Source organism: Eubalaena glacialis, chromosome 4 (assembly GCF_028564815.1).
Source record: "Eubalaena glacialis isolate mEubGla1 chromosome 4, mEubGla1.1.hap2.+ XY, whole genome shotgun sequence".
Lineage (NCBI taxonomy): Eukaryota > Metazoa > Chordata > Mammalia > Artiodactyla > Balaenidae > Eubalaena > Eubalaena glacialis.
In genome coordinates this window covers 55,539,413-55,562,051 of record NC_083719.1, presented here as the reverse complement: position 1 = coordinate 55,562,051, position 22,639 = coordinate 55,539,413, and the positions used below count along the sequence as shown (strand labels likewise).

The 22,639-nt window shown below is 40.6% G+C and overlaps 1 protein-coding gene across 2 annotated transcripts in view; it reads left to right on the top strand.

Moving 5' to 3' along the window:
- The first annotated feature begins 2,801 nt into the window (after positions 1-2,801).
- Positions 2,802-22,639, top strand: part of CCDC125 (coiled-coil domain containing 125) — a 32,208-nt gene continuing 12,370 nt past the window's right edge. The window contains exons 1-9 of one of the 2 annotated variants that reach the window (XM_061187873.1): positions 2,802-2,867; positions 3,201-3,292; positions 7,771-7,851; positions 9,935-10,284; positions 12,836-12,894; positions 14,198-14,284; positions 15,242-15,319; positions 15,987-16,072; positions 22,212-22,294. In XM_061187873.1, the coding sequence (XP_061043856.1) occupies positions 9,975-10,284; positions 12,836-12,894; positions 14,198-14,284; positions 15,242-15,319; positions 15,987-16,072; positions 22,212-22,294 (703 nt within the window). In that variant the 5' untranslated portion in view covers positions 2,802-2,867; positions 3,201-3,292; positions 7,771-7,851; positions 9,935-9,974. Of the gene's footprint in view, positions 2,868-2,922; positions 3,041-3,200; positions 3,293-7,770; positions 7,852-9,934; positions 10,285-12,835; positions 12,895-14,197; positions 14,285-15,241; positions 15,320-15,986; positions 16,073-22,211; positions 22,295-22,639 lie in introns of those variants that run through there. The other variant, XM_061187872.1, reaches the window with a different exon arrangement.

Here is a 22,639-nt window from a genome sequence, read left to right as displayed (position 1 = left end):
TCCAAATTGATCTATAAATTCAATCCCAAGCAAAATCACAGCATACTTTTTTTTTAACATCTTTATTGGAGTATAATTGCTTTACAATGGTGTGTTAGTTTCTGCTTTATAACAAAGTGAATCAGCTATACATATACATATATCCCCATATCTCCTCCCTCTTGCGTCTCCCTCCCACCCTCCCTATCCCACCCCTCTAGGTGGTCACAAAGCACCGAGCTGATCTCCCTGTGCTATGCGGCTGCTTCCCACTAGCTATTTTCCATTTGGTAGTATTTATAAGTCCATGCCACTCTCTCACTTCGTCCCAGCTTACCCTTCCCCCTCCCTGTGTCCTCAAGTCCATTCTCTACATCTGCGTCTTTATTCCTATCCTGCCCCTAGGTTCTTCAAAACCATTTTTTTTTTTTGGTTCCATATATATATGTTAGCATACGGTATTTGTTTTTCTGACTTACTTCACTCTGTATGACAGACTCTAGGTCCATCCACCTCACTACAAATAACTCAATTTCATTTCTTTTTATGGCTGAGTAATATTCCATCGTATATATGTGCCACATCTTCTTTATCCATTCATCTGTCGATGGACACTTAGGTTCCAGCATACTTTTTTTTTTTTTTAATTCTATTTTTTTATTTATTTATGTATTTATGGCTGTGTTGGGTCTTCGTTTCTGTGTGAGGGCTTTCTCTAGTTGCGGCAAGTGGAGGCCACTCTTCATCGCAGTGCGCGGGCTTCTCACTATCGCGGCCTCTCTTGTTGCGGAGCCCAGGCTCCAGACGCGCAGGCTCAGCAATTGTGGCTCACGGGCCTAGTCGCTCCGCGGCATGTGGGATCTTCCCAGACCAGGGCTCGAACCTGTGTCCCCTGCATTGGCAGGCAGATTCTCAACCACTGCGTCAACAGGGAAGCCCCAGCATACTCTTTTAAAGTAAAAATTGATAAGCTGATTCTAAAATTTATATGGAAACATATAGGAACTAGAATAACCAATGATGAAAAAGAACAAAGTTAAAAGACTTACAGTAACTGATTTAAAGATTTGCTATAAAGAGTAAAGTAAGTCAGTGTGGTATTGGTGGAAGGATGAACACATATCAATGGAACAGAGTCCAGAAATAAACCCACACATAGAGGGGCAATTTTTGATGGAGGTGCAAAGACAAATCAATGGGGGAAATAATAATCTTTCAACAAATGATGTACCTCCATACACAAAAAATAAACCACAAACTTAACTGCATACCACATTAGTTCAAAATGTTTCATAATAAATTTTATATGCATGCAATCAAAGTTCTGCATTCTGGAGAAGTTCTGACAAAGAAAACAGAGTTATTTAAGTTTTTTTTTTAGGGGGAAAGACTTGAAAAATTTTAAAGAGTTAAGTCACAGTTTTAAGTGAAGAAAAATTATTTGGGGTTTGTAAAGCTACTGAATATGCTCATCACACTAAACAAGACAGCAGGCAAACTGGCTTTAAAGTTATAAACATATTGATCTTTTATGGTAATCTAAATCCCTGAGCTTCTAGTATGCTCATAATCAGGAGAAATTAAAGCCTCAGTTCTAAGTCTCGTTTTCCTCATATCTAGGTATCTTTACTTTGGGGAAATGGATGGTTATGGATTTGCAGAAGAGGAAGATTAAGAAGCTTGTTACTGCGAGAAAAGGGTTTACTAGTGATGAAATAAAATGTATACTTTAAGGCAGGACAAGAAAAATTAAACATAAAATTCTCTCTGTGTGTCCCTTTGGGCATCCTCCCTCCCTAATGTGCACGTGCATCTGCATTAAACATTAACCAGAGCTCCTCAAAGATGGGAGCGCATGCTCCACCATAGAGATCAATTTTTTCCCTTTCTTCTGATGCTAGCCATGTAACTTCCTAAAAGAAGAGCAGCTCTGTAGGGGGTCATGGTGCCTTGCTGCTCGCTTTGCACGTGCTTACCTGGGCTATGTATCTTTGGGGAACTTCATGTAAAATATCAGTATGTCATTTCCATGTAAGATCCTCCGTCTTGAAAATGCATATAACTGTGTCTTGGACTTCTAACAGGTGGAACAGTTCTCAGGGCTTTCTGAGAGTCTGTCTTCTGGGTTATAATCCTCAGTTTGGCTCCAATAAAATTCCCTATTTTTCTTCTTAATGTCATTGTTAACTGAATTTTCTTCGGCATTAGTTTATTTCTAATCCAGAGTAATCATTAAATCTGGTCACGTTTTTGACCACTACAAAATTCCTTCAGTTATTTCAAGGATGTTGGGTATTCGGGAATAGTACCAAAATCACTGCACCAGGTGAAGCTAATGACCCAGCACGTTTTGGGAGAGGTTAAAAGGAGGTAGGGCCTTTCGCCGTATACTCACAGGAATGGGTGGCCCGTATAGCAGCTTTCCAGGCCCACCAGGCCCTGCCCTCTGGCTCCTTCCCACCGCCTGGCCTTTGCCCCAGCAGTTCCTCTGGCCTACAAGGCCCCCTCATTCCTTAGCTCTGAAAGCCTGCTTTTCAAGAGCCGCCGCTCCAGCTCAGCTCCATCATTCCCTTACTCGATTCCTAGACGCTTAATATTTGAACCAGCTAATTTTACCTTCATTGACGCACGCACGGCCTCGCCCTGTTTTTCTAGGTCTCGAGCTATTATTTATAACTCGGTTGCGCACAGTTGGTGACGTTACCGGCGTCTAAGTCGGACAGAGCTACCAGCGCCGCCCCTAACCACGTGAGCTCCGGCTCTGGCGCAGAGCCAGGGGGCGGTGCCGGGACCCGGGCCAACACGCCCGCCTTTCCGGGTGGGGCCGCGCAGCGCGGTCACGTGGCTGGAGGAGCGGCGGCTCGCGCGGGGTGGAGTCTCGGCGTCCCGTGAGCGCGCTAAGGGGGCGGAGGGACGGGGGCGGCGCGAGGCGGCGGGGGTCCAGTTCTCGTAGTTCCGCTCTCGGTTACTCACCCGCCAAGGACAGTGGAGAGGGTCCGGGGCCAGACGCCCAGGCGGGGCTGCGCAAATTCGAGAAACTCGGCAGGTTATGCACAAGCTGGTAAACTGGCTCCTTCTTCCCCTCTTGCTAGTTGAATGGCCTCATCTGATATTGTAGAAATAAGGAATAGATTTGAAAGACTCTTTCTACCTCTCTCATCTCCTCCTTTATTATTATTTTTTCTATATTTTTCTGCTAATTATGAGCCTTAAAACTACAGCGCACTAAATGCAATGTGGTATCCTGGATTGGATCCTAGAACAGAAAAAGGACATCAGTAGAGAAACTGGGGAAATCCTGATAAAGTATTTGGTAAGTGCGTGTATCAATGTTAATTTCTTATTTTTGATAAATGTACTCTAATATTGCGTTAGAGGAATTTGGGAGCTCACTGTACTATCTTTGCAACTTACTGTAAATCTAAAATTATTTTAACATTAAAATTTAAGCAAAATCCTACAGCGGTATGCCACAGATCACTGTTTACAGAAAGGGCTGAAGTCAGTTCCTTTTTTGCCAAGCCTGACAGGAATTAGGTGTCTGTTTGATCAACTTGTTTGCTGAGGAAGTAGTTGTCCGGCTAGTGGGTGTGGATGCTTCTAGTTCAAGTTTTCCGGGCAGGAATCTGTTTTCTTTTTCAATTCCATCCATTAAGTGTCTTTGGAACACCTGTTATGCACAAGTAAATGAGACACACTCATTCCCTCCAGTAGGGCCGTGTGTGATAAAAAAGCAAGTCAGGTAGGAAATACAGACTATGAGAAAGATACAACGCAGAGCTAGGAGGGCTCAGAGGTCGAAGAAAGCACATCTGGCCCAGGGGAGTCAGGAGGGCTACTGGAGGGAGTGGCTGTCATGAGCTGAGGGGGGCCTGAGAGGAGAAAGCATTCTGGGTGGAGAATGGCTCCAGAAGAGGCTTTAAAGAGACCAGGCTGAGGGGGCCTGGGAGCAGCAGGTACAATCCCTTTTCCACAGAAGCACAGAGCATGCCCAGGGAATACTGGCAGATGGCACAGGAAGTGAAAACTGGTTACGTTATAGAAAACAAGGTGACACCTATTTTAATCATATATACCATGGGCGCTATGGAATGTTTTTGGGCAGGAGAGGGGCATCATTGGATCTGTGCTTGCAGATGACTGAGTTGGCAGCAATGGCTTGGAGTAGATCAGTTAGGGAAGTATTGGTTTAGCCCAGGAGAGGTAAAAGAAGTTCATCCGGGCCTGTGAAGTTGATGTGCAAAGAAGGACATGGTTTGGGGAGATTTTGTGGACCTAGAGGACTTGGCAACTGAAGGCACTGAAAAGAAGAAAAAGGAAAAAAACCCAAATCCCAAAGTTTTGGCCCTGGATGTTTTGGAGCGTGATTGATGGGTTTGCAGAAACAGAGGACTCAGCAGGAGACCTGGGGTGGCAGTGGGGAGGGTAATGCATTTGTTTTTGAACAAGCTGTGTTTGAATTGCTGGCAGGATATCGAGCTGGAGATGTGTATTTTAAGAGTGTTCAGGAGTGGAAGCCAAACATATACAGAAGGGACAGGAAGAGGCAAAAGAGTCTGAGTGGGCAGGTAGGAGCCAGTCAGGGATCCCTATGGGGTTGAGGAGCCAGGGTGGACCAGGGGACTTGGACCTGGTGAGTCAGTAGTATCACAGCTTCTGCAGAGGTGCGGGAGCCTGAGGAATGAGGCTAGATCTTAGATTTAGCAATTAGGAAGATACACGTCACTTTCAGAGTTGTTTTAATGGAAGAGTAGATTGTGTGCTCACAGTCTGTAGTCTGTTCATTCAGTCGCCATTCCCAAGGGGGCCAGGAGCCAGAGATATGGATTCTAGTTCTGGCCCTGCCACTGCCTGTGTAATTTTGGGCAAGTCATGTATGCTTGGGCTGGCATAAGAAGACACCCATAATAAGACCAAAAGGACCTTTTTATTTCTAGCAACACGTAATAGTCCATAGAGCCAGGGTTCCATGGGGCACACTTTGGAAAATGCTGCTATAGAGCCAGAATTTTAGAGTTCTAAAGAACGAAATAATCTTATCCAGTCCCCTGACTTGACAAATGAAGAAACTAATACTCAAATTCATATTAATGAACATTGATTTCAAATATATTGATAGTGTCCAAAATACCCCTATAAAGTAGTTATGCTTAAAGCCGTTTTGGAAATCCTAAAATAGGCTCTGAAAGATTAAATGACTTGCCCAGGATCACAGAGCAGCACGTGGTGGTGTGAGATTTGAACCCAGGCCTTCTGGGTCAGGGCCCTTCTCTGTCACACATCCTGCTGCCTCCTTGGTTGTCAGTCTTGAATGCATTTAAAACTGGTTGACTGGAATGTTAGTAACTTCAACTTTTTTCCCCTTTCTTAGAAGAAATGTGTTCCAAAAGTCAAGTCTTAACCACTGGACCACCAGGGAAGTCCCGACTGCATTACATATTAATATTACTATATAATTAGTATGTAAAAGTGGGAGAGTACACAGCCAACAATTCCCAAAGTTACATTTTAAAAAACACTAGAGCATTAGACCATGTGAAAGTGCATTTTGTTCAACTCTGAACAGTGGGAAGGTGTACCTGTGACGCCTGAATATATGTGGCACATTGAAAAATATTCTTAGCTGATCCTGTGATTGCTTACTCTTGCCTCTTATTGCTTTTTTCCTTTGCGTTGACCAATTCTATTTTCTTCACTGTTGGCTACCAGACCCTGACCACACCCTTCTTAACAGAGGCAGGAGGCTGCATTTATAAGCAGGAATCTGCACTAGAGGTAAAATACAGCCTCTTAGGGATTAGTCTTTGATTCAGTAAGTAATATCCTATCTACGTTGACAAATAAAAATAGACGAACATTTTTTAAAAATTATTTATTTATTTATTTATTTATTTATTTTGGCTGCACCGGGTCTTAGTTGCAACACGTGGGATCTTCTTGCGGCGTGAGGGCTTCTTAGTTGCGGCATGCAGACTTCTTAGTTGCAACATGCGAACTCTTAGTTGCAGCATATGTGCGGGATCTAGTTCCCCGACCAGGGATCGAACCCGGGCCCCCTGCATTGGGAGCACAGAGTCCTACCCACTGGACCACCAGGGAAGTCCCTAGACAAACTTACTTAGGAAATAAACTTGTAAAGGAACCAAGATGATTTCATAAAAATTTGGGGAAAAAATGGGTCCAGTATACTTTGTTGAGTGTTGCCAAACTAGCTATTTTAGACTTTTACTCTCAGTTTTACTTGGTATCATAAATAATAGAAACTTGGTTTACTCTGATGTTAATCTCATTGAAGTTCTCTGAAAGATAGAAAGCAGTGGCTAAGAGTCTAACAGTATCTCTGGTGTGAGGGGTCTAGATTCAGAATCTGGCTCTGTCTCTTTTTAGCTATGTTATTTAACCTTTCTGTACTTCAGTGTAATTGTCTAGACTTAAACAATAATAGTATTGTCTTGTAAAGTGTTCGTGAAGATTAAATAGAATAATCTAAGTAGAGCACTTAGAATAGTGCCTAGCACACAGAAAGCAAGCAACAAGTGCTAGCTGTTATTAGATCATGGCTTAAAAGTTGTTGCCAATTTTTTTTTTTAATTAATTAATTTATTTATTATTTATTTTTGGCCATGTTGGGTCTTCCTTGTTGCACACGGGCTTTCTCTAGTTGTGGTGAGTGGGGGCTGCTCTTCATTGCTGTGCACGGGCTTCTCATTGCGGTGGCTTCTCTTGTTGCGGAGCACGGGCTCTAGGCATGTGGGCTCAGTAGTTGTGGCTCGCAGGCTTTAGAGCGCAGGCTCAGTAGTTGTGGTGCACGGGCTTAGTTGCTCCACGGCATGTGGGATCTTCCCGGACCAGGGCTTGAACCCGTGTCCCCTGCATTGGCAGGTGGATTCCCAGCCACTGCGCCACCAGGGAGGCCCAAGTTGTTGCCAATTTAAGGCATCCAGTTTAATCATTTTCTTTTCTAGGAGGACACAGCTGATTAACACACTTCTCGTCTTTTCCCCTAATCCAGTTAAAAGGTCTCTTATTTTTTTTTCTGTTTTTTTAAAAAAATTTTAATATCATATTATTGAGGTATAATTTACATATAATAAAATGTACCATTGTAAGTATATGGTTTAATGAGTTTTGACAAACCATCATTCCAGTAAAGATACAAGACTTTTTCATCACCCCAGAAAAGTTCCCTCATGCCCTTTGAAGCCAACCTTCCCACCCCAGGTAACCATTGATCTGTTGTCTGTCATGTACATTAGTTTTGCCTGGATTTCATACAATACACGGTTCTTCTGTTAGCATAATGTAAGATTCATCCACATTATTGCATATATCAGAAATTTATTATTTATTACTGAATATATTCTGTGTGTGGACTACCACAATTTGTCCATTTTCTTGTTGATGGACATTTGGGTTGTTTTCAGTTTTTTGGCTAATTTGAATAATACTCTGAACATTCATGCACACATCTTTGTATGAACACATGTTTTCATTTCTCATGGGTAAAGCTTAAGAATGCAGTTGTTGGGTCACTTGTTTGAAAGAAACTGTCAAACTTTTTCACAGTGGTTGTACCATCTTATACTCCTGCCATCAGTGTATTTGGGTGTCCACATCCTTGGCAACACCTGGCATTGACAGTGGTACATGGTGGAATCTCATTGTAGTTTTTTGTAATTGTAATCTATAATTCCTTGATGAATGATGTTGAGCCTCTTTCCATCTATGTATCTTCTTCTTCTTCTTCTTTTTTTTTTTTTTTTTTGGCTGCGCCTTATGGCTGGATCTCAGTTCCCCGACCAGGGATGGAACCCGGGCCACGGCAGTGAAAGTCTGGAATCCTAACCACTAGGCCACTGGGGAACTCTCCAGGTATCTTCTTTTATGATGTATCTCTCTAAAGTTTTTAAGGGCCTTTTTTGTTTTGTTTTGTTTTTTAATTTTTTAAGGGCCTTTGTTTTTAAACATTGAAAATGTATGGTACCTTGACCCTAAAAATAACAAAAACCCCTTCAAACATGATAGATTTATTTGGCATCTTTGTGTGGTTTTAAAAGTGGGAGACTAGGAGAGAGACTTCAGCAAAAATACAAGACTGAGATTTAATTATTTTTGAATGTCCTGGTAAGCAATTACTTAAACAGCAGGATATTTAGAAAGGATTTCAGATGTGTTTATTTTCCTTTTTTTTTAAAAAAAAAAATGAGTCTTGAGAAAAGGATGAAATATTTCTAAATACCTTCAGCAAAGCAGCTGTTTTGAAATGCCTGGTGGTGAAAGTCCCTCTTCACTGCCCTTGTACTGGAGGGACAAGGCTGAGCATTTCCGGTGCTCTCCAGCCAACAGGTGGCCACTGTCACCAGGTAGGTGCCCACAGTGGGCTCCACACGGCGGCGGGGGCTCAGTGATGGGCATTTCTCTGTAGGGCATTTTTACCCGGAGTTAGCCCCAGGTTATCCGGTGTGGGGCCTTACAGAGGTGGCTGTGTTGTTTTTCGCCCCAGGCAAGTATTTCAGTTTATTGGTTTTATTTATTTAATTAATTGACTTATCTGTCTATCTATCTATTTATTTTGGCTGCACTGCGAGGCATGCAGGATCTTAGTTCCCCTACCAGGAATCAAACCTGCACCCTTTGCAGTGGAAGCACAGAGTCTTAACCACTGGACCGCCAGGGAAGTCCCTCAGTTTGTTTGTTTATTCCTTTCTCCCTTTATCCATTTATTTAAAAGTACTGTTGAGCACTGATCATGTCTTAGATAACTGTGTAGGCACTGGGCATGCAGTGTGATCCAAACAGACCAAAATCTCTGCCCTGTGGAGCTTGCATTCCACTTCGGGCCCTCGGGAGCAGGTTTGGGCTCTGGTAGAGGAAATGTCCAGGTCGCACTACCTTTTGAGAAGCGTAACAGGCAGGCCAGAGCCACCTTCTGCTTCCCTAGGCTCCCATTTGTACTGCCTTCCCCCTTTGAATGGTGTGCTTTGAAAAATGAGTAGAATATGGAGGGGTGTGTTAGAAGGTCATAAATGCCAAGAAAAATCAAGCAGAGAAGTGGGATAGGGAAGAGGAGCTGGCAGTTTTAGGCGGGGTGCCAGGAAAGGCCACACTGAGAAGGTGACACTGCAGGAAAGACCCAAGGAGGTGAGGAACCAGCTGTGCATCTGGCTGGGGGAAGAACGTTCCAGGCAGAGGGAACTCGAAGCTCTGGGGCAGGAATGCCTGGCTCGGTCAGTAATACCAGGGAGGCTGGGGAGGCCAGGGCAGCCGGCCCAGGGTGAGGGTACGGGGCAGAGGTGAGCTTGGGGCCCCTCGCCATTGGAAGGGCTTTGACTTTTACTCTGTGCTGAGAAACACTGGAGGGTTTTGAACACAGGTGTGGCATGGTTAGAGAGAGGGAGGGACGATGGGGGGACCTTCTTCCCTCCCATCTGTCACTGTCCCGACAAAACCTCTCCTAATCGTATCGGCACAGAAACAGAAAATGAACCAAGTAGAGCCGTAGGAGAGAGCGTAGGGGCCCTGAGTACCTGAAGTAGATAAAGGGTTGTGAGGAACAGAGGCAAGATGGTCTTAGTCATTGGAAGCTGGGTTTTCAGAGACTCTTCTGAATTTTATACAGCTCTTCGGCTTGTGAAAACTGATCCCTTTCCTTTGTTAGCTCGTTTGTCAGGTGTGTTCTTTTTCCTTGGCAAAGCCTGATCTGCTTTATCCTGATCAGTAGATTATTGGATTCAGTAAAAATCTTTCCTATTTCCTTGGAAATAGGGAGTCAGATCTTTTCTTACCAGAAAAGTCCTGAAATGTTAAACAGCTTCAGTTGGATTGCAAGGGGCATCTGTGTGCTTGTGCATTGCTGGCTGTGCCTGCAAAATATAGGAAGGAACTTTTCTTCCCTGGCAAACCCAACTTTGATTATACTGACAGCTTCTAAACTACTGTTTTCTCTTAACTACAGATCACTTGTTTATCCCTACGGTAAAGAAGGCACGTGGCTGATGAGCAGGGAGGCGAGGCCGCAGAGTGAGGCAGAGGGGCAGGCCTGGGAAGCAGAGGACGATGACATGGCAGAAGGCGATTTAGGGTATGGCCTCAGAAGAAGGCCCGGCGGCATTTGTGAAGTGCAAGTTTCACATTTATTTACATCTAGAAAAAGATCAGCTGGAAAGACCTTTAGTCCTTCCCCATTTTCAAGAAATGGGGAAGAAAGAAACAGTGCCATTTTTCAGTATTCCAAGCATAACAGCTTGCATGATACATACCCGGAAGGACCCCAAATTCCCTATCACGGCCGACAAAGTAGCACTGGTAAGAATGCCTAGCATCCTCTTTCTCCTCCTCTTTTCTGCCCTGTGGATTTTATCAATGCTGTCAGCCTCCCAACGCATGAAGGTGGGTCACCATCGTGGATTTTAGAAATTTATCTTTATTCACCTCTAGAGGTTGATTGGTGATGGTAAGAGTAATTGATGTTTCTGTCTCCACGTATTATACAAATTGTGAAGTACAGTAATTATTCTGCATCAATACATATATGTTAGTTATATCAATAAGTAATTACTTACCTTGCTTTTCTTGTGAAGTAGTGGTATACTTCATTTGTTCTTTTTTTGTCTTATTCAACAAACATTTATTGGGTACCTATTAGGTGCCCAGGACAGTACCAGGCTCTGGGAATCACATCAGTAAATAAAATAGTCAAAGGCCCTAATGTCATGGAGTTCACATTCTGGTAGAGCAGACAGAAAATAAACCTGCAAATCAACAGCTATGTAACATCAGGCAGTGGTAAGTGAAAAGACAGTGAGTGAGTGGAGGGCCTGGGGCGCTGCTGTTTGAGGCACAGGTCAAGAGAGGCCTCTCTAAGGAGGTGACATTGGAGCACTGCAAGCCTGACGCTCATCTGGGGAAGGAGTGTTACAGGCAGAACACACAGGCTTCAGGTTATTTTAGGGATGTCATAAAATTCTCAAAACAAAATTAATTTATCATAAGTAAAAATAAACTGTGCTGTACACTAAGGAGAGAATAAAATTCAGAATCATATTGTGATAGAATGTTACAACTGCGAAGTGACCTGGAACTGGTGGACGAGTCCCAGCCTGCACTGTGGTACAGCTCTGGTGTGGATGAATCTTTTGTAATCCACATTGTAAAACTTCCCCACCAAAGTGGAACAAACACAATTAGAACAACATGAAAATAATTTAAGAAACATTTCAGATTTACGAAAACATGGTGCAGCTGGGGATCGATCTCTGTCCTTTCAAAATCCTTCTTGAAATTAGGATGGGATTATTTATATATTTTTCTTCCAAGTCCTTATCATGCATAGAGGATGGATACTGTTTTGCAAGCAGGATGTTGAAAATTGAACATTATGCTAAGATGCCTTTACAAAGATGTGAGGAAACTACTGGGATAGAAACAAGAAGTAATAGTAATGGTATGAGCTCCTATTTTTTTTGAGTTATGGACTTTTGTCTTTTTATCAAAGTTGACTTGATCCTAGGTAAGAATATTGTGTTAGTTTCCTCTTGTTAATAGGCAGTTTCCAAATTACCAGAAATTTAATGGTTTAAAACAACATAAATTTTATTCTCTTACAGTTCTGTAGGTGAAAAATCCAAAACAGGTTTCACTGGACTAAAATCGCGGTGTTGGCATAGCCCCTCCAGAAGGGAGGCTCTAGGGGAGAACCCACTCCCTTACCTTTTCCACCTTCTAGAGGCTGCCTTCCCTGGCCATGGTCCCCTTCCTCCGTCTTCACAGCCACTTCTCCCGCTGCCTCATGCTGATACTGACTCCCCTGCCTCCTTCTTTCATTTATAAGGACCCTTGTGATTACATCAGGCCCACCTGGGTAATCCAGAATAATCTCCTATCTCCAAGTATTTAATCACACCTGCAAAATCCTTTTTGCTAGGTATTCACAGGTTCTGGGATTAAGATGTGGACATCTTTGGGGGCCATTATTCTGCCTACCACAGGTGTTAATAGAATAGAACTTGTCATTGTCAACCCAGTGTTACTTTTTAAAAAATTTTATTTATTTTTTTATTTTTGGCCGCACCATGCTGCATGCAGGATCTTAGTTCCCCAGCCAGGGATTGAACCCACGTCCCCTGCACTGGACCGCCAGGGAAGTTCCCCAATGTCACTTTTGTCCCTCATTGGAACCCTGAATTATCAGAGTAAAAACATGACTTAGGTTTTCTCTTGGTTACTGTCATGTTGATGAAAGTTCAGAATAGCAAAGAATTGTTTTGAGAAATTTTTAATGTCCCTCAAAATATTCTTTCTAAATTTTTTCGCTTCTTTTTACTTCCTGTTCTCTTGCTATAATTTATCACTTCAGTGTTTTTCTATTGCCAGTGAAACTGCAATGTAAATGAAGTTCCTTGGAAGCCCAGTTTAATGTCTCAGTTGATCGATCCCATTAAGGAGAGAATAATTGAAGTTACAGGAGACTTCTAGTGATTCTCCTTGGACAGAAATTAAATTCAGGTTATTTCTTAGATATTCATATCACGATATTGATCAGGCTTAAGCCAAACACCAAAATTTATTTACTTTACTCACCAACATTCATTAATACTGTGTTTGGATGTAGTAAGTAACCAATTCATTAACAACAGTTTTATTTTAGAGTCCTTTTTTTTTTAAGAGTCTTTTGATTCAAAAGTATGTGTTGTTTCATTTGTGGAATGTTTTAAGCTATCTGTTTTTATCATCGTTTGGTTTATTACAGTTATTTTCTCGTTTCAATTTAGGGAAAAGCTGTATTTGATATTTTGTAAACAAATGTCCCATATTCAACTAGTTAAAGAAAATATTTAATTTTTTTTCCCCCTAATAGATTCTAATTCAGAGTTGTCAAATGTGGAATTAAGGCAACGTCTTCATGAAACTTTAGAGGTAGGTACTCTGGCTAACATACAAATTCTCATGTGAATAAAGTCCTCTGATAGATATTTTGTGTAAGTATTACGAACATGGTATGGAAGGCAACCGTTGGCTTTCCAGATATTCTCGAGCCACACTGTCAAGCTCGTAGCTTCCAACTGGCCTCCTCCTCTCGGTGGCTTCGTCTCCTCATCTCTCAGAAAGACTGTTCGTATAAACATGCCCTCCTGTTCTCCTTTCCAACTTATTTCTCTAATCTCCTCCTGGAGAAAATAATCACTCCCTTCCATCTGTCTTCCCAGTATGTGTGACTTGAAATAACCTGACTTAATTTAACCTCTTTGAAGTCAGAGGACTAGAAAGTACCCCCAGTGGTCTGAGGAGGCCATCCATCTTGCTGGGAGTTGGAGTTTCTATGAGGGTGCTAGTCCTTTCAGGAACAGAAAGCCCATCTTAGTGTGCATTTGTTTTTTTGTTTGTTTGTTTTTTGGGTTTTTTTTTGGCCGCAGCATGTGGGATCTTAGTTTCCCGACCAGAGATCGAACCTCAGGCCCCCTGCAGTGGACGCATGGGGCCTTAACCGCTGGACCGCCAGGGAAGTCCCTTAGTGTGCATTTGTATCTCTTCCGGTGATCGCTACTCTACTAGTTTCCTAGGGCTGCCCTGACAAACTGGTGTCTTAAAAGAGCAGATCGATTCTCTCTCAGCTATGGAGGCTAGAGGTCTGAAATCAAGGTGTGGGTGGGCCGTGTTCCCTCTGAAGGGTCTACAAGAGAATCCTTTGCCACCTCCTAGCTTCTGGTGGTTGCCGCCAACAACCTTTGGCTTGTAGCTGCGTCACACCAGTCATTGGATTGAGGCCTACTCTAATCTAGTATGACATTAATTACATCTGCAAAGACCCTATTTCCAAATAAGGTCGAATTTATGGTACCAGGGGTTAGGACTTGAACATATCTTTTGGGGTGGGGGGCGCAGTTCTACCCATAATAGCTACTGTAGCTGTGTAGCTGATCATGTTCTTATTTTATGTGGTCTAAAGCTTTTTCTCCAAATTATTAACTGTGTGTGTGGCCTAGATGGGTAAAAGCAAAAGATTTGGGCTTTTAGTCATAACTGGCACCTGACAGCGAGCATCTCAGTTTTAGCCTCTCTGGTCCACTTATAAAGCCCGGAGGAATTTCCAACCTCATTTTGTAAGGTCAGAGCACTTTGAGTCAAAGTGAATGTTGAGCTTAAATGTAAACTGTCTAACTTGATCATTTGGGGTTGCATATCTTGCAGATAGGAAGACTAATTGTGTTTTTCTCCTCAGGAGGTAGAAATTTTGAAAACTGAACTTGAGGCATCTCAAAGACAACTTGAAGGTAAAGAGGAAGCATTGAGAATTCTTCAAAGCAATGTAAGAAGTTACTTTTACACTTTCATCAGGTACACATTCCAGTGATAGGTAGTATGGTTTTATCTTTTATTTTTTTAATTTTATTTTATTTTTATATTTTTGGCCATGCTGCGCGGCTTGCCGGATCTCCGTTCCCCAACCAGGGATTGAACCCGGGCCATGGCAGTGAAAGTGCTGAATCCTGAACACTAGACCACCAGGGAACTCCCTGGTTTTAGCTTTTAAAATAAAAGCATCAGTGTTTAATATAGTTTTTTTTTTTTTGAGCTATAGATTTTTTAAACAGCTTTATTAAGGTATAACTTAACGTCATGAATTTCACTCGTTTTAAGCATACAATTTATTTTTACTAAACTTAGAATTGTGTAACTATCATCACAACTTAATTTAGAACATTTCCATCACCCCAAAAAAGGAACCTCTTACCCGTTAGCAGTTATTCCCATTCCCATCCCCAGCCACCACTAATCTACTTTCTGCTTTATAGCTTTGCCTTTTCTATTTCATAAATAGAATCATACAGTATATGTCTAGATTCTTTTGCCTCTGGATTCTTCTAGTTAGCATATTTTTAAGGTTCATGCATGTTGTAGCATGTGTCAGTGCTTTCTTCCTTTTTTATTGCCAAATAATATTCCATTGTATAGATATGCCACATTTTGTTTATCCATTTACCAGTTGATAGCTATTTTGGGCTATTATGAATAATACTGCTATGAATGTTCATGTACATGTCTCTGTGTGCGAAATCCATTCACTCATTCTCACGTTCATTGGGAAAGAACCAAACCAAGATCTTCTGACTTTTGAACTATCAAACTCTATACAAAAGGTCTCTGTGGGAATCTCATCTCAAGGTAATTTTCTACTGTCTTAAAATAAAAATGTGAACTTCACCTTGCATATAAGGGTGATTGGAAATCTAATTTATACTGATACAATCTTTATTTTTCTTAGGCAATATTTGGCAAAGCCACAAGTCATACCCAGGCAGTGCTTCAAAAAACTGTGGAACAAAAGAGATCCTTGGAGAAGGTATTTGACCACATATAGCATATAGCGTAGACTTGTTCAATTCAATGAGCTTTCAAATAGAATTCCCTTAAAAATCACCGTACCAGTGGATATGTCATTTGTGCATACCCTCTGCTAGGTGTACTTCAACTTCATACAGTCCCTTCCGTTTCGGAGTTTATAATCCAAAACAGATTGTCACATGGGCGAAGCCTGCCAAATTGACACTTCCTGTTTTTCTTCTTTTCCTATTTTTCTTCTTCTGCTTGCCCTACAGAGTCTGCCTCTTTCTGACCCTCTTATCTTCACTAAAAAGGTAGTTAGGAATCACCCTAGATGGTCATATTCCTATTCCTGTTTTACTCTCCCTTGGTGGGAGTGTCCTGGGCTCAGACTTCCAGGAGTATATGTTGGGGTCTGCATGGGTTGGGGGCAATGAGAAATCTAGGTTCAGGCCAGCAAATTTGAAATGTTCCCTATAATAAGTAAGCTTCAGCAAAGCTTTTTGAGTGCTAAAGAGGCATGTCATATGTGTTTACAAATGTCATAGACTCTTTTTGAGCAGTAATTAATTTTTTGTCTTTAGCCTATTTCTGTGAAGTGACTAAATGATTTATTTCAGATATTCATAAGTCATGAAATGATTTATTTGTAGTAATTTCCTTGAAAGTGCTATTTTTTTCTATAGGAAATAAATGCCTTGCAGTGGGAAATAGAATTTGATCGCAATAGATTTAAAAATATAGAGGAATCTTGGATCCAAAAATATGACAGGTTTGTATATTATTATTCCATAATTTTTCTTTGGAAATTTTTAAACTGTGCATAATTCAAATGTAGCTTCGGCTTTCTTCTTTTTTGAGCACACTAAGTATAAAATTCAGGGAATTCCCTGGTTGTCCAGTGGTTAGGACTTGGTGCTTTCATTGCCATGGCCCGGGTTCAATCCCTGGTCGGGGAACTAAGATCCTGCGAGCCACGTGGCACAGCCAAAAAAAAATAAAATAAAATAAGATTCATATTGCTTACCCACTTACCAGTTCCATATTTTACTGTTACTGTTAATTTTCATTCTTCAAAAACTGGTATAAACTGTATATTAAAATACAGTTTAAGAGCCATGTTTCCCAAGTTATTTTAGCCTTGCACTGTTTTTTCAAAGTCTTTTGAGCAACTCTTGTATTAGTGTGAATTTATTTAATAACTTTGACCTTATGAATATGCTATAATTTAATCACTGAGAAATTGATTTGGTATCTGGGGTTATAGATGGCTTTAGTACCTAATTTTTAAATTTATTACTTAACTTTTAATTTGAGATAATTGAAGACTTACAGAAAAGTTGTAAGAATAGAACAACTCCTATATATCTTTCACCAAGATTCTCCAAATTTTAACTCTTTACCACATTTACTTTATCATTCTTTTTTCCTTTCTTTCTCTCTCTTTGTAGTTAAATACATAAATATAGAGGTAATATTTTCTGAACCATTTTGCATATATAGGGCCCCATTACTCTAAATACTTCAGTTTGTATTTTTTTTTAAAAGGGACGTTGTCATTTATAACCGTAATATAGTTATAAAAATCAAGACCTTAACCCAATACTATTATTTAATGTGCAGACCTTCTTTATATTACCAACTATCTTAATAATGTTCTTAGAGCAAAACAGAAAAAACAATTTCCCCTGTTCAGGACCAATCCAGAACCACATGTTGCATTTGGTTGTCATGTCTCAATTTTAGTCTCCTTTAATCTGAAACAGTTCTTCAGTGTTTATCCTTTATAACCTTTACATTTTTTTGAGGCGGACAGGCCCATTATTTTATAGAACATCCTACAATGAGGGTATCTGATGCTTCTGGATTGAATTGGGTTATGCATTTTGGGCAATATTACCACTGAAGCAATGTATTCTTAGTGCATCATATCAGGAGGCATATGATGCTGATTTGTCCTATTCCTAGGATGTGAATCTTGATCACTTGGTTAAGGTATGGTGTCTGCCCTCATTCTCCACTATTAAGTCACTATTTTTCCCCTTGTAATTAATAAGCATCTTGTGGAGAGATACTTGAAAATTATGTAAATATATGTGACTCATCAGACTTTTCACCCACTCATTTTTATATCCACTGATACTCTACCTGAAGCAATTATTACTACAATGGTTGCCAAATGGTAATTTTCTAATTCCCTTATTCCTTCTACATTTGTATGTTGGCATTTTACTGTAAAAAAGAGTTTTTCCTTCTCGTTTGTTTGTTTATACCAATACGGATTCAAGGATTCTTGCATTATTCAGTGGGTTAAAAGCTATTACTACCATAATTTCTTTTGATGTTTAAAATTTTCCAACTTCGGTCAGTGGGAGCCCCATCAAGCGCAGGTGTTCCTGTGGCTTTTTTTTTTTTTTTTTTTAATAAATTTATTTATTTAATTATTTTTGGCTGCGTTGGTTTTTGTTGCTGCCTGTGGGCTTTCTCTAGTTGCAGTGAGCGGGGGCTACTCTTCGTTGTGGTGCACGGGCTTCTCATTGTGGTGGCTTCTCTTGTTGCAAAGCACGGGCTCTAGGCACACAGGCTTCAGTAGTTGTGGTGCACGGGCTTAGCTGTGGCATGTGGGATCTTCCCGAACCAGGGATTGAACCCGTGTCCCCTGCATTGGCAGGCGGATTCTTAACCACTGCGCCACCAGGAAAGTCCCTCCTGTGGCTTTTTGACATCTATTTTTCTTTGAGCACTTTCTTGCTTTCTGGTACAAGATATTCTAGGCCAGTATGCCTACAATATTAGGTATTTCTTCAAGGAGCAGCAGTTCCTTTTAATGGGGAATGGTGTTTAGAAATCAAGATCTGAGTGCTAGGTGTGCTCAGTACTACTGAGGGTTCACTGCGTGGAGTTTGTCTCAGAGGACAGAGTTGGAAAATACACAGATGCAGACACACATATATATACATCTATCTATCTGTGTCATTGATTTATCATCTATCTACCTGTCTCTTTATCATTTATGTATGTATGTATCTGTCACATATCAATGAGATCATACTCATATCTCCAATTGCAGAGCACCACCACAGGGTTCATCTTAGCCTTGCCCCTCTCTGCATTTGTAAGTCCCACAAGGAGAAACATGGCTCCTGTTACCCTGTATGTTTACTTATTTGTTCCATCATAGACTATACAGAAGGTAACTTTAGAACTGCTAATACATACCATTGTAAAATCAAACCCATTAACTAGAGTTCCATATTTGTTTACAGTTTTGTTTTTAGCCTGAAGGTATATGGTCAAAATACGGTGTTTAAAACTTACTTGGTTAGTTTCCTCTTTCTTATCTTCAGTATGGTTATTCTCTTCATTTAAGTTCATTTGTTTCCATTTGTATTCTGTTTTAGAGTTTTTCACTATCCTTATTAATTTACTTATTTATTTTGTTTGTCTACTTTTGACTTCGTGAAACATTGACATGCTTCCAACAGTCAGAAGTATTCAGACAGGTACATTCAGAGAAGTGTCCTTCGCCCCTCTACCCCATTCCCAATGTCCTGCCATTCCTCCTTCCCTCACTGTCTGTACATAATCAATCTTACTATTTTTTGATTTATCCTTCCTCTATTTCTGTTTACACAAATAGGCAGGTATATGTATGTTTTCTTATTTCCCCTTCTTTCTTACATCAAAGGTAGTTTACTGTAGATACTCTTTTGTGCTTTTTCTGTTTAACAGTATATCCTGGAAATCACTCCATTGTGTGGCTGTGAAATAGTTACTCAACCACTCTCCTATATATAGGCACTTAGATTGTTTCCATTATTTTGCTATTATAAACAATGCTGCAATAAATAGCCTTGACATATACTTTTGTGTTGCTGGAGATGTATTTTCAAGGTAAATTCTTAGAAGTAGAATTGCTGGGTCAAAAGGTAGATACATATGTAGATTTATTAGACGTTGGCTAATTCCTCTCTATGAGGCTTGTACCAATTTGCGTTCCTAACGATAACTCATGAGACTGCTTGTTTCCCCCTAGCCTCATCAAGAGAATGTGTCATACGTTATGATATTTGCCAATGTGATAGTGTTGTTTACCCAATTTTTTCTTTTGTATTTTGTTTTGGCTGCACAGAACCCAGAAAATTCTGATTCACATACACAGATTTACACTTGGTCAACAGGTTATCTCTTAGGATGCTCTTCAGTTAGGCAGAACTAACAGAGGATGCTTTATAGTGAGGTCTGCACAAAAATAGTTAACCAGACAGCAAAGTTAATGCATTTGACTGAGTAGGTTGTGATTTTTTTTTTTGGTTTTTTGGTTTTCTAAAATATTTATTTATTTATTTAGCTGGGCCGGGTCTTAGTTGCAGCATATGAGATCTTCATTGCGGCATGTGGGATCTTTAGTTGTGGCATGCAGGCTCTTAGTTGTGGCACGTGGAATCTAGTTCCCTGACCAGGGATCGAATCTTGGCCCCCTGCATTGGGAGCGTGGAGTCTTAACCACTGGACCACCAGGGAAGTCCCTGAGTAGGTTGTTTTTTAAAATTAATTTATAAAGTAGTTTGCATGCATCTCATAAAATGTTTGTGAGCATCTGAACGTCCTCATAAGCTTAGAATTATTCAGAGTTCAGTTTGAGAATCACAGACCTAGAGTCCTAGGAAGAGGTTGTGCTAAGGTGCTTTAGGACTTCCCTGGTGGCACAGTGGTTAAGAATCCACCTGCCAATGCAGGGGACATGGGTTCGAGCCCTGGTCCGGGAAGATCCCACATGCGTGGAGCAACTAAGCCCGTGCGCCACAACGACTGAGCCTGCACTCTAGAGCCCACTAGCCACAACTACTGACGTCCGCATGCCTAGAGTCCATGCTCCACAACAACAGAAGCCACCGCAATGAGAAGCCCATGCACCGCAACCAAGAGTAGCCCCCGCTTGCCACAACTAGAGAAAGCCCGCGCGCAGCAACGAAGACCCAATGCAGCCAAAAATAAATACATAAATAAATAAATAAATTTATAAAGGAAAAAAAAGTGCTTTATTCCTCAAGGGCTATAGACATTGCTTGAGAAACTGATTTCACGTTTTATTAATTTGTAGGTAATTCATGGAAAGGGAATGTCTTAGATTTACATTTCTTGTTTTTTAGATATAACTGACATATTACATTAGTTCAGGTGTACAACACAATGACTCAACACCTGTACATATCACAAAATGTTCACCACAATACAGTCAACATCCGTCACCATACATGGTTACAGAATTTTTTTTTCTTGTGATGTGAACCACATCACTTTTAATTGAGAAACTTTAACTTCATGACCACTGTTTTAATGATATGAGGCCTGTCCCAAGCACAGCATGTAATATTCCTTAGGCATATCACGTCTTGATAGGTATTTTATTTAAAGTTATAAATTAGACCAGATGATCTGGCGACTGTTTTTAATTACAAAAGCGCAATTTTTAAGCCTCTGATACTGGGCTATTTATTTATTTTTTAAAACAAATTTATTTATTTATTTATTTTAAAAATAAATTTATTTATTTACTTATTTTTGGCTGCGTTGGGTCTTCGTTGCTGCACGCGGGCTTTCTCTAGTCACGGCGAGTGGGGGCTACTCTTCGTTGTGGTGCGCACGCTTCTCATTTCTGATTATGGTGGCTTTTCTTGTTGCGGAGAATGGGCTCCAGGCACGCGGGCTTCAGTAGTTGTGGTACGCGGGCTCACTAGTTGTGGCACGCGGACTCAGTAGCTGTGGCTTGTGGGCTTAGTTGCTCTGCAGCATGTGGGATCTTCCCGGACCAGGGCTCGAACGTGTCCCCTGCATTGGCAGGTGGATTCTTAACCACTGTGCCAGAGGGAAGTCCTGATGCTGGGCAATTTAGGAACTCTTGTAAGTAATTCCAATTTTCATTCAATAGATAAAGCTCCCTATGTATCTTTTTCTTAAATTGAGGTATAATTGACATATAACAGTGTATTAGTTTCAAGTGTACAATATAATGATTTGATATTTGTATATGTTGCAAAATGATCATCACAATAAATCTAGTTAATATTCATTGCCGTACATCATTACAGTTTTTTTCTTATGTTGAGAACTTTTAAGGTCTACTCTCTTAGCAGCTTTCAAATACTGTACAATAATTGTTAGCTACAGTCTTCATGCTGTACATTGCATCCCCAGGACTTACTTATTTTACAACTGGAAGTTTGTACCTCCCTATGTATCTTTTTTTTTTTTTTTTTTTAATATTATTTATTTATTTATTTATTTATTTATGGCTGTGTTGGGTCTTCGTTTCTGTGTGAGGGCTTTCTCTAGTTGTGGCAAGCGGGGGCCACTCTTCATCGCGGTGCGCGGGCCTCTCACTATCGCGGCCTCTCTTGTTGCAGAGCACAGGCTCCAGATGCGCAGGCTCAGTAATTGTGGCTCATGGGCCTAGTTGCTCCGCGGCATGTGGGATCTTCCCAGACCAGGGCTCGAACCCGTGTCCCCTGCATTGGCAGGCAGACTCTCAACCACTGCGCCACCAGGGAAGCCCCCCTATGTATCTTTTTATGCAAATTTTGGAAGGTGGCCTAAGCATGTAGTTGGTGTTCAAATGGTTATTAACTTGACTGAAACTTTAGTAAAGAGAATGAGTGTTCAAAATAGATGACTTAGAGGTATTTCTGGTTCTGATACTTTCTCAGCTGAGTATACAGACGGGTTAAGAGTAAGTTCAAAGTCTAACCACACTCCTTTAAATTTTTATTTTATTACATATATAAATTCTAGAATGTTTTGATGTAAGAAAAATTATATTAGGGTTTTCGTGGTGTAATTATGGGATTAAATGTTCTCATTCACCTACAAAGTATTAATGTTTTAGTTATTTAGAGGGTACTTTTTTCCAGGCTAAACTGTGAAAATGCAGTCCTCAAAGAAACTTTGAAACTGAAAACAGAAGAAATTAAAATGCTCAAGTCTGAAAATACAAGTAAGTAGAGTGGTATTTTGATAATTCTTTTAAAATACTATGTTAAAAGATCAGTTTTATATAGAATGTCCTATGTTAAGAACACAATATCAATAGACAAAGTGCTAATATTTTGAAGTAACATATTTTAAGGATAAAAGAGAAGAAATGCATCAGTTAGGTTTTTTTTTTAACATCTTTATTGGAGTATAATTGCTTTACAATGTTGTGTTCGTTTCTGCTGTATAACAAAGTGAATCAGCTATATGTATACATATATCCCCATATCCTCTCCCTCTTGCATCTCCCTCCCACCCTCCTTATCCCACCCCTCTAGGTGGTTGCAAAGCACCGAGCTGATCTCAC